This window comes from Uranotaenia lowii, chromosome 3 (assembly GCF_029784155.1).
Source record: "Uranotaenia lowii strain MFRU-FL chromosome 3, ASM2978415v1, whole genome shotgun sequence".
NCBI lineage: Eukaryota > Metazoa > Arthropoda > Insecta > Diptera > Culicidae > Uranotaenia > Uranotaenia lowii.
This window is the reverse complement of record NC_073693.1, coordinates 19,007,740-19,019,915: the sequence shown is the minus strand read 5'-3', so window position 1 is coordinate 19,019,915 and position 12,176 is coordinate 19,007,740. Positions and strand designations below refer to the sequence as shown.

The 12,176-nt window shown below is 40.7% G+C and overlaps 2 protein-coding genes across 2 annotated transcripts; both read left to right on the top strand.

The window, feature by feature from the left end:
* Window positions 1-2,858: 2,858 nt before the first annotated feature.
* On the top strand, window positions 2,859-5,955 carry LOC129752016 (uncharacterized). The gene is made up of 2 exons (XM_055747806.1): window positions 2,859-5,490; window positions 5,551-5,955. Exon 1 carries the CDS (start codon window positions 2,859-2,861, stop codon window positions 5,313-5,315), a length of 2,457 nt encoding a protein of 818 aa, XP_055603781.1. The 3' UTR covers window positions 5,316-5,490; window positions 5,551-5,955.
* Window positions 5,956-11,118: 5,163 nt separating this feature from the next.
* Window positions 11,119-12,176, top strand: LOC129751520 (retinaldehyde-binding protein 1-like). The gene is made up of 2 exons (XM_055747069.1): window positions 11,119-11,859; window positions 11,922-12,176. Exons 1-2 carry the CDS (start codon window positions 11,119-11,121, stop codon window positions 12,174-12,176), a joined length of 996 nt encoding a protein of 331 aa, XP_055603044.1.

The window sequence follows — 12,176 nt, the reverse complement described above, 5'->3', positions numbered from 1 at the left end:
TCAAGCCACGGCTACGATGTGCTCGCGCATGAGCTAAAGTTGCTGGAGGACAAACAAGCTTTGGAGAGAAAGCATTTGGAGGAGCGTCGTCAACTTTTGAATCGGCAATCAGTAATCGACGGAAGTGCGACTGGCGGTGGTGCCGGTTTGAATTCACAACCAACAACATTCCAGCCGAATGTCAGCAGCTTCAGTGGTACGATTGGTGGTGGTGCAAGACCACATGCTCAAGCAACGGCGTTCGAGTCAAACTATGGCGGTTCCTTCGGTGCGAATAGTTTCGGAATTGGATTTCATCCTCAAGCCAGGAGTGCCGGTGGTTTTGGTGGATACCCCATGTTGAGCCAGAATCAGATTTCAGCGCGCCACGTTTTGAATAAGGAGCTTCCCGTGTTTACCGGAAATCCAGAAGAGTGGCCTCTTTTCATTGCGAGCTTCGAGAGTTCAAGTCGAATATGCGGATTCAGCGACGAGGAAAATATGCTGCGGCTCCAGCGAAGTTTGAAAGGCAAAGCTTTGGAAGCGGTACGATGCCGTTTGTTGCATCCTCAAAATTTGGCAGGTGTGATCGAGACTCTGAGAACTCTTTTTGGAAGGCCCGAAGCTATCGTCTACACGTTCATACGCAAAATCCGAGAAATGCCAGCACCGAAGGAGGATAAGTTACAGACAGTCATCGACTTCGGCGTGGCTGTCCAAAACGTCTGTGCAGCCATTTCAGCTTCAGGTCTCGACGAGTATATGTTCGACGTAGCTCTCCTACAGGAACTAATAAGTAAACTGCCGACATCCATACGAATGAACTGGGCGTTCTATCGACAAGGACTGGCGAGAGTTACTCTTTGGGAATTCAGCGATTGGTTAGGAAAGGTGGCTACAGCGGCGAGCACCATAACGTTGCCATCGATTAATCCACCTAAAATTGAAAAGCGTGAAAGAAAGAATGAGAATTTTATTAATGTGCATTCGGAAGCCAGTGGAGGTTTTGAGAATCCTGTAAAAGAACGTTCGGTTACTGTTTCGAAGGCGAAAGGTTGCGTCGCGTGTTCAGGTGAATGCAGTGGTCTTGAACAGTGCCGGAAATTCCTTAAATTGGACATCGGGTCTCGTTGGACGATCATCAAAGAGCAGAATTTGTGCAGGAAGTGTCTGCGGAAGCATTTTGGTGCTTGTAAGGTGAAAGAACCATGCGGAAGAAACGGTTGCACGTACAAGCACAACAAGCTTCTCCATGACGATAAGCGCTACAGCAAGCCAGCGGCTTCTGAGTCAACAAAGTCTAGCAACGATAACTCGCCCTCGAATTCTACAACGCAGAGCTGCAACACGCATTCAAAGGCTACTCGGAGAGTTCTGTTTCGGTATGTGCCTGTGACAATCTATGGGAAGGGAAAGCAAGTGAATACCTTTGCGTTCCTCGACGATGGATCATCTGCAACTCTAATGGAGCACGGTCTACTGAAAGAACTTGGTCTGAATGGCACCCCTTATCCATTGTGTCTTGACTGGACTGGAGGCCAAAGTCGGGAAGAAAAGGAGTCGGTTGTGCTAGCTTTGAAGATTTCCGGAACAACCGAAGCAAGTGAAGTGTTCGAATTGTCGGAGGTTCATACGGTCAAGGACCTTTCTCTACCGAAGCAGTCAGTTTCAGTTCCGCAAATGGTGACGAAGTACGGTTATCTTGATGGGTTACCCCTACGGTCCTACGAAGGAGCTTCTCCACGAATCCTTATAGGGATGAACAACTGTCGCCTAGGAAGCTCTTTAAGAAGCCTTGAAGGAGATGAGAACGAGCCGATGGCATCCAAGACAAGACTTGGTTGGATATTGTATGGTCCCTGTACAGCGGAGTTTGGTGTTAACGAGTCAGACTATAGTGGTTACCATAGCTTCCACATTTGCCCGTGTAACAAAGATAGCGAGAAAGATGTTCATGAAGCCCTGAAGGAGTACTTCTCAATCGAGTCGATGGGAATCTATGGATCTTTGAGGTCACTTCTCTCTAAGGACGAAGAAAGAGCATTGAAGATTCTGTCTACCGAAACACGTCTAATTGGAAAACGTTACGAGACTGGATTGTTGTGGCGATACGATCAACCAAGGTTGCCGAACAGTAAAGGAATGGCTCTGAAGCGTCTTGCCTGTTTAGAAAAACGACTGAAGCGAGAGCCTGAATTAGCAGCGGCTATGTCAGCAAAGATGTCCGAGTACGAGGAGAAAGGTTATATTCGGCGACTATCGATCCAGGAAAAAGCGGAGAAACATCCAAACGACTGGTATTTGCCGATATTTCCTGTTACGAATCCGAACAAGCCCGGTAAGATGCGTATCGTGTTTGACGCAGCAGCCAAAGTCAACGAAGTATCGCTAAACTCGTTTCTTCTTACGGGACCTGATCAGCTAGTATCCCTGTTAACTGTCCTCTTCAAGTTTCGTGAATTTCGCATCGCAGTCGTGGGAGACATCCGAGAGATGTTCTTTCAAGTAAAGATGAAAAAGCAGGACCAGCGAAGCCAGATGATATTGTGGCCCAATACAGCTGCAGTCGAAGATCCAGAGGTGTACGTGGTAACAGTAATGACTTTCGGAGCGGCATGTTCTCCAAGCAGTGCGCATTACGTCAAGAACCGGAACGCTGACAGATTCGAGGACGACACCCTAGGGCAGTTCAGTGTATTAAGTACGAGCACTACGTGGATGACATGTTGGCAAGCGTAGTAACCGAAGAAGATGCGACGAAATTAGCTGAAGAAGTTCGTTGGATTCACGCACAAGGAGGGTTCGAGATAAGAAACTGGCATTCTAACTCAAGTTACGTTATCGAAAACCTACAAGAAAAACCTACCGTGGAGAAAAACATGAGCTTCTGTCCGGAGATGTCAACGGAGAAAGTCCTCGGAATGTGGTGGGACACAACTACTGATACGTTTACGTTCAAGTTATCACCGAAACACGATGCAGAACTACTTTCCGGAGCAAGGATGCCAACGAAACGTGAAGTCTTGAGAACTTTGATGACTGTATACGACCCTATGGGACTCATCGGCAACTTTCTCATTTATTTGAAAATCCTGCTCCAGGAGATTTGGCGTTCCGGAACCGGTTGGGACGATGAGATCGACTCGAGGTTGACCGAGAAGTGGTTAACATGGATTGAAGCGCTGCCGAATGTTCGTCAAGTTACTATCCCACGCTGTTACCGAACTGTGACGTCCATCGAGTCAACCAACAGTGTGGAGCTGCATGTTTTCTGCGATGCCAGTGAAAATGGAATAGCTGCCGTTGCCTACTTTAAATTCCAAGAAGGAGATAAGGCGGAATGTGCGCTGATTGGATCAAAGACCCGTGTAGCCCCGTTGAAGTTCCTCTCTATTCCTCGTCTTGAGTTGCAGGCCGCAGTAGTTGGAGCACGCTTTGCCGATAGTATTGTCAAGTCACACAGAATGAAGATTACACGACGAGTTTTCTGGACTGATTCCCGTGATGTAGTGTGCTGGTTACGGTCTGATCATCGACGATACAGCCAATTTGTTGCGTTTAGGGTCAGCGAACTTCTTGATACCACACAAGTAGGAGAATGGAGATGGCTTCCAACTAAGCAGAACGTAGCGGATGAAGGAACAAAGTGGCAAAGATTGCCGAACTTTCAGCCGAGCAGTCGTTGGTTCCGAGGACCAGACTTCCTACTAGAACCCGAAGATTCGTGGCCTGGCGACGCTGGAGATCAAGGAACGACGATGGAAGAGATCCGTGCTAGCGTTCTTCACCACCAAGGAGCCAAACCACTGATCATCTCTTTCGAACGTTTTTCGAAATGGCAACGACTTTTGCGATCTGTCGGATACTTACACCGTTATTTCATCAACTTCCAGAACACCGTTAGAAAAACCACACTAGTGAGAGGCGCTCTGACACAGGAGGAGTTGAAATCAGCTGAGAACACAATCTACCGATGTGTTCAGCAGCAGGCTTACTCGGACGAAGTTCGATTGATACGCAGTCGAGTACAAGGAGCTTCACCCTGGGAACGTACGTTGCCGAAATCCAGTGCTCTCTACAAACTAAATCCAGTCATCGATGAGCACGGTGTTCTACGAATGCAAGGACGTATCGGCGCCTGCGAATGGGCAGATGAGGCCACGAAAAACCCAGTTATACTCCCGAGGCAACATCACGTAACAAACCTGTTGATCGCTGACTACCACGCTAAGTACCATCATCAGAATCATCAAACCGCATTGAATGAGATTCGACTTAAGTACAATATTCCTCGCCTCCGCTCCGAACTTGATCGTGTTAGAAGGAACTGTCTAAGGTGTAAAATCCGCCAGGCTAGTCCAAGGCCTCCAGCTATGGGTAATCTTCCACCAGCCCGACTGGCAGCCTACCAGCGACCCTTCTCGTACACCGGAATAGACTATTTTGGACCAATGACCGTGCTAGTTGGCAGGCGTACCGAGAAACGATGGGGAGTTCTTTTCACCTGCATGACCACCAGAGGCATACATATCGAGATCGCACATTCCCTGTCTACGGATTCTTGCATCTTAGCTCTACGTAATTTCATCGCAAGAAGAGGTCCACCTTTGGAGATCATCAGTGATCGGGGAACCAACTTCATCGGAGCATCGAGGGAGCTACGTGAAGCACTGGCGAAGATCGACGAAGAACGTCTGAAAGTAGAATTCGTCAGCCCAGATACTAAGTGGACGTTCAATCCTCCGGCTGCCCCACATTTCGGTGGCTGTTGGGAGCGTTTAATTCAGTCAGTCAAGAAGACCATGAACGACTTCGACCCCCCGCGTTTACCTTCAGACGAAATTTTACGATCCATGCTGATGGAAATTGAAATGATATTGAACTCAAGACCATTGACAGACATACCGATAGACAACGACAATGAGCCCCCCTTAACACCTAACCATTTTTTGTTGGGTTCTTCGAATGGTAGTAAGCCCCCGATCGTTTTCGACAATACACCGATTACTCTGAAACGATCGTGGACGATGGCACAACAATACGCTGATCTTTTCTGGAAGAAGTGGGTAAATGAATATCTGCCCACGCTGACGCGAAGGACCAAGTGGTTTCAACCCGTGAAGCCCATTCAGGAAGGAGACTTGGTGATGGTCGTCGACAATAACCTGCCAAGGAATTGCTGGCCAAGAGGACGTGTGATCAAAGCTGTTCCGGCGCATGATGGTCAGGTTCGTCGTGTTACTGTTCAGACATTAAAGGGGCTTCTAGAGAGACCTGCTACCAAGGTTGCCGTGTTAGATGTCGGTGCAACAGGAGGTAAGCCACAGGGACAGTGACGTACCGAGGGGGAGTGTCACAACCGTCCGGAGTGAAGCACCTTTCACTAATAGCCACCTTGCCACTTGCCGTCAATCAGAATTTTGAATCACGAAATGTGATCAAAGTAACCGCAGGTCTTTACTAACGAAAAATCATAAGCAGAGCAAGTGTGCGAGTGAATTGTGTGCCGAGGTAAAATTGTGAAACGTTTAAGCAAATATTGTTTGTAAATCCTAATTTTTCCTAATTTAGTAAGATAGTAGCTACAAGCAGTTGTGAGTGGTAGAAACATTCGTTAGACCATAATAATTATATGTACTACCAATCAGGTAAATTTATACAGTAGCATAGATAAATTGTAACCTAACCTAAACTAATCTTCCCAGCTCACGTGCTGCACGAAAGCATACGAAACACGTGCTACCAAAGTTGCGAGCACAGATTAGGCAGAAGGGAACTAAACGTAAGTCATTTATTTCACTTAACTATAAAAACGATTCGAACCAAACGAAATCATGAACTATGTGGCAATTAACGTAGGAATTTTCTTTGTAATTTTCTCTGAAGGAATTTATTAACGCCACCGAATAAACGTAGATATTGTTAAATAAAGGTCGTTTAAACAAATCGGAAAAATTCTATTCCTCTGTCTGTCGCTCACGCAACAAATATAATACCAATTTAGTGCTCTACCAAATTTAATAAATAAGCTCCATTAATTTTTTTTAGTTTAAATTATTTGAAAAATCAAATTTAAATATCTTTTAATAAAACAAAATATATAAAAGAAAACTGCAACACTTTATTAATGAATTCAATTTTGTCATCCTTTTTCCTATAAGTAAAATATGTAATTTTCATATAAAAAGTGTATTTTCAATTATTCAAATCTCTTATATTTCCACCGATTTCCCCGCTAATTTCAAATGGAAATGGTTCCGCTTATCATACAAAAAAAACACAAAAAAGGGGGTGTTGCGAAAATGTGAACTTTTCGATGGACGAGTCTTCAAAAATTGCCAATAAAATACACTAAATGCTTTCTATAGGTTTCAGCAACTTCTAAACCCATCATAATGTATGAGACAATTGTAGATCGTGGCTTGTTACAACTTTAATACAAAGACAGCGAACCATTTTATCCAATCTACAACGTGTAAGGTTCAAAAAACTGTTTTTTAAGAGATTTTTTTTTACTTTGACTGTAACTCCTGAGGGTGATGTGATAGTACTCTGACATATTAAACAAACATATGTATTTTGATCAGATAAACAACTTAGTTGAAGACATCAAAGCCCTAATTTGAAGAACAAAAAAGTTTGCATTTTTATCTCGCTATCGGTGGACCCCTCGGCAAAAACTGTGATATTGAAATATGCTTCATATAAAACTGAACATCAAATGTCAATCTCTTCATCCCTGGGCGCTATTAATTTCTTACAGCTAGATTGATGTTCTGCACCACTGCGCGTTGTAATTTTGAAATGAACTAGATTGCAGTGGTACATGGCTTACGATATGGTTAAAATGGGTTATTTTGGCCTTTTTCTATCGTCCGATTTCAAATTTCCAGAGCAGCAAATAACAAGTACAAAGCGGAACTTAAAAATATTTGTGAATTTTTGAAGCGCACTCCGTATACAGTAAGGAAAATGAGGAGGCTTGATCCCTGGAGTGACTCGATTCCATATCTTTAACTCGAAACCAAATCATATGTTCGTTGTAAAAATTCATATTGTGTTGTAAACATTTCTTATTTATGGCTTTAAACGCAATTTTTAGAGCAAGTTTTGCAAAAAAAAATTTTAAAAGGTTTTTCGAAGCATAAAATACGCTTTAAATTCATTCGATTAGTTTTTATGTAATTTATGAGTATTTTCTTGCTTTTGACAAAAATTTCTCGGATATTGCTCGGATTTTTGGTCGTTGAATTTTGAAATCAAATTCTCGGATTTTGCCAGGTTTTTTTTATATAAAATTGCACGGATAAAGCTGTCCGGCCCGGATACGTGCAGAAAAAAATCTCACGTGACAAAATCATGTTAATGTTTTTTTTCCAATATGTCATTCGTTCAAATTGAAAATGAACTTCATAGTGACATTTTTTCACAGCAATGGTAAAATCTCAACTTTTTTTACACAAGTAGAATTAAAAAATGTTCGTCATAGATTCACTTGATCCATATAGTTCAAAAATATATATTTTTCGTCTTAATAGAACGTGATCATTGCTTTGCAAGAGATTACTAGTTTCTATCCAAAAACTAATATCAATCCAAGGGAGCTCAAAAAAATGATTTTGTCTTTAAATTAGCTTCCATTTTCAGTTTTATTTTTTACCAAGGTTCAGGGCCCGGTGAATAAAGGATCAAGTCCCTCAACTTAAAAAATGTTCACATTTTCATATGTGATGAAAGAAATTAGAGAAACATGAACTATCAAAGAACGAAAGAACATAAGCCGTAAATATCATGAGAATTTCGAAAAAGATACAACGGCTCACCGACAGGACTTGAACCTGCAATCTCCGCTTCGGTACAACGGCGCGTTAGCCAATTCCACCACGGTGAACGTGATGGAACCGGCGAACACGAGCAATCGAGCTCTGCCGATCAACTGCTGGACCTTCTATCGAAACACCATGTATATCCCGCATGTGATCTTTCCCTCTATTGATCTCTCTTGTTTCTCTAACCCCACCTAACGCGCCGGCTAACGCGCCGTTGTACCGAAGCGGAGATTGCAGGTTCAAGTCCTGTCGGTGAGCCGTTGTATCTTTTTCGAAATTCTCATGATATTTACGGCTTATGTTCTTTCGTTCTTTGATAGTTCATGTTTCTCTAATTTCTTTCATCACATATGAAAATGTGATCATTTTCAGGTACAAAGATGTACCAAGCGATTTCATAACATCAGTATTGATTAAAAAATGTCTTTTTTTTCTCGTCCCACGAAAATATTTCAAATTTTTATACGGGATCAGCTTTCGTTAGAGTTTTTGGAGCATAAAAAACTTGAAATTATCATCAATCAAATATATCAATCTATTTTGCGACTAACTGTATGCTTAGCATGAAATAAGCAAAAAAAATGTTTTTTCACTATTGAAAAATGAAATGAATTTTTCTAAATAGGATAAGTTGCCTTAATTTGCATCCTTAAAGATGTGGTTTTTCTCTAAATCCATGATTTTCTCATAAATGAACGGGAGTTTCAAGTTTTTTTGTAGGAAATCTGTTTACCTATAGTTATTGATCTTATCTTCAAATTTTAATAAGACTTTCCAATATAGGTTTCGACGTTTTTTTTAAAGATTTAAGTAAATTTAGACGATCCAAATTTCCAAATTTGAATCTACCGTTCCTGCAATGGTACTGAACGGGTACTTTTTTTTTCTTTTTTATAGGAATTACTAAACGGGTACCTTTTTTTGGACCTAGATCTAAAATAACTTAAATTTTTTTTTTAATTCAATATCAAACCAACGATAATCAAGAAAAAGCGTTTTAACGATTGAATAAACACTTTATTAACTGGAATGGGAAGGGGTCGCTCAACAAGCTAGAAGTTTATATGGAATTTTCAGATATTTTGTTCGGGGGAACATGAAAAAACTAGGTTTGCATCAATAGCTTTGGTTCCTTTGGGCCGATTTCTATTGAATACGGTTTTTCATAAAGCTTAAATTATTAAAAATATTTCATCCGAAGACCGCATTTAGATAAGAGTTAAGATACAAAAGTTATTAAGCTTCAAAAATGGGATAACATATTTTAAAGGGTGGTATTCATCACTATTAATAAGGCATCAAAATGTGCGATCCCCCCGACCGGAACACTCAATTTGAAATGCATGTCATTTTATCAAACAATGACAGATTTCAACTTTTTGTGTTGCGTCAGATTGCAAAATTTTTAGATTTTTGTAGTGGATCATGTGGATTCACATGATGGATTGGAGATTAGTCCATGCGAATCTTATCCCCTTTTCCTGTTTTCTTCATATATTTCAGAGAAAATCAACCATCTAAAACCCCTATTTTTTCGCTGAAAAAATTACAGACTATTAGTTAACTTCTGTCCGACGAAAAACTTGTCCGATGAGAAACTTTTTTTCACATTTTGTTTTAAATAGCATAACCACAGGGGCTAAGGAACTTGACTTTTAGTACTGTTTTGGTTGTAGTTTTTCAACCTGTCTCATAACTATATTTTTGTTTGGTTTTTGTTAAAATAGTATCACAAAAACTGAGATATTTCAGCTCATATGAAAAGTAAATATTAAATACCATATTTTTTTCTAATTGTTGTGGAGGAAAACAATCCCCCTTCTTTAGCCGGGATTTATGTTTCATTTCGACTGCCCAATTTGAGATTTTTTTAATGGTATAAGAACTATAATAAAAAAAAATTGTTGAAATATTTCAGTTCTTGAAGTGAAGTGAAGTGATCTACATGTTACAAAACCTGTAACCAACTTAATAAATCATTCAATTGTGTTAAAATGTGTATTTGAAGCAAATGTGAATTTACAAAATTCATCAGTCAGCGTAGTCAACTTGAATCTATTCATTTTTTTTAGAATACAAATATAAATAAATGTAAAAACCTATCTTAAAACTTTTTTGAAACAATAGCTTTATTTGACTTAATACGAAAATCGCATAAATCTATACAAGAGCGGTTAAAATAAAAAAAAAAGCTTGCTCCTAAAAATTGAAAACTTTTCCAACGGCTGGATGAAGGTTATACTTTACTTAGTTCGTTCAAAACGTGAAGCAGAAATTGACGCATAGAACGGCTTGATAACGCTAAGATTGTTGCAAAAAACCAAAACCCGCAGAGAAAAGCTTTAAATAAAATGAAATGCAAATTGAAAAGCAAAAAAACGTTTTAAGAAACAGAAAAATCAGTTAATATTTTACAAACCTTACTTTACCTTACGCTCACTAAAATCAATTCAGAAAATATCGATCAATGATTTGTCACTGCATATTACGGATCAAGTACTGAAAAACTCAGCAAAATAAAGTATGAGATTCCTGCATTTTATACTGCTGAACACCGAAAGAACAATTCAATGTGTTGCTTGTAAAATTGGGCTGATATTGATCAATTCTTATCGAAAATTTCTCAGTAGGAGGGAGTGGGGTATAATGGACAACTCTTTTTCTTTGCTCTATACATTTTTTATTTCAATATAAGATAAATCGAAAAACATAAATGGTATTGTTTTCTATGTTTCTAACATATTTATTACAATTCTAACATGCAATTATTTTTACTTTCTTTGTAAATTTATTTCCCCAAGCTCTGACTGTTTAAGAAAAAAGTTATTTTTTCCGATTTAAAAAAAATAGTGAGGAATCCTGGATCACCAAACAAGGAAAGACTAAAAAACATTCAATGTTTATAAATTGCTCCAACACTGTTATTTCATGACTGATATAATTTTACCATATTAATGCAATTTCAGCTGGGGAAATAAAAATATACAGTTGTGTATACTAGTGGTATTTTGGTTTCAAAAATGTAACTCGCGAAAGATCACTAAAAATGTTTCATTTTATAATAATTTAAAAAGTCTTCACCTTACAGTTTCAATAGACAGTAACACCTCGCTAAGTACGGCCCTAAACCCTTCACAAGCCGGCGATTTTTATAAACAGGCCATAAACATCTTAGGCAACCCACCATTCCTCTCGTTAGTCGGATAAAACCTTTTGATCAATATAAAGAAAGATCAGACCTTCCTCCACCATCAGTTAACCACCGTCAATTATCCGATAAGGTATCGGAAAGCTCATTCAATCAAACATCATGTCCTACGATGAGAGCATTTTCTATACCGTCCCTTGCGTGGATAAAAATCCGGAAAAGTACGAAGACAACTTTTGTGAATTGAGTGAATTCTATCAGAAAATCGCTTCCGAAAAGCTACGCGAATCGGATGAAATCCGTGAACAAAGCCTGGCCCAGCTTCGGGATTGGATTGCCAAACATCCGCACATCAAAAAGTGTCGCACCGATACGCAGTATTTGCTGCGATTTTTGCGGAACCGGAAGTACGCCATCAACAGTGCATGCGAGATGCTGGAACGATCCCTCGTCGCAAAAGCTATTCATCCACATTGGTTGACGAATTTGGACATCGAAGATCCGGAACTGGAAGCGCTAGTAGACACCGGGTATTTGTTCACTCTCCCGGAACGCGACAGCAAGGGATGTACGATCATCTTCAACGAAACTGCTCAGCTGGATCCGACCAAGTTTAACGCAGGACATGTGGCACGGATCCACAATCTTATCAACGAGGTCAATTTTGACAGGCCCGAGGTTCAATGCGGCGGTTTTGTGTTGGTCTATGATCTATCTGGCATGACCATGTCCCAGCTGAGTTTGGTTTCGTTGAACGACATTCGCATCCTGGCGCGGTACGTCACCAAAGCCATTCCGGTGCGCTTCCATGAGCTCCATTTCCTTGGAACTCCCGGACCCACACAGACCATCGTCAACTTTGTGCTGCAACTGTTCAGCGAGAAGCTGAAGCAGAGAATTATGGTAAGTTGTATTAAAATTTAATAAACTTTTAATCCCAATTTTCTCCTTTTTTTTTTAAATAGTTCCATCGCACCTGGGACGAGTTGTACGCCAAGGTGGATAAGAATTTGCTCCCGAAAGAGTTTGGTGGAAAGACTCCCAAGGCCGAGTGTATCGCGCTGTTCAAGGAGCAGTGTAAAAAGGCACGCGGTCGTATGCTAAAGTACGACGAGCTGGAAATCGAGCTCAGCAAGGATTCCAAATACTGGCAGGAAACTTCCGATGCGGAACTGGAAAGTGGGGCCATCGGGAGCTTCCGGATGCTGACCGTGGATTAG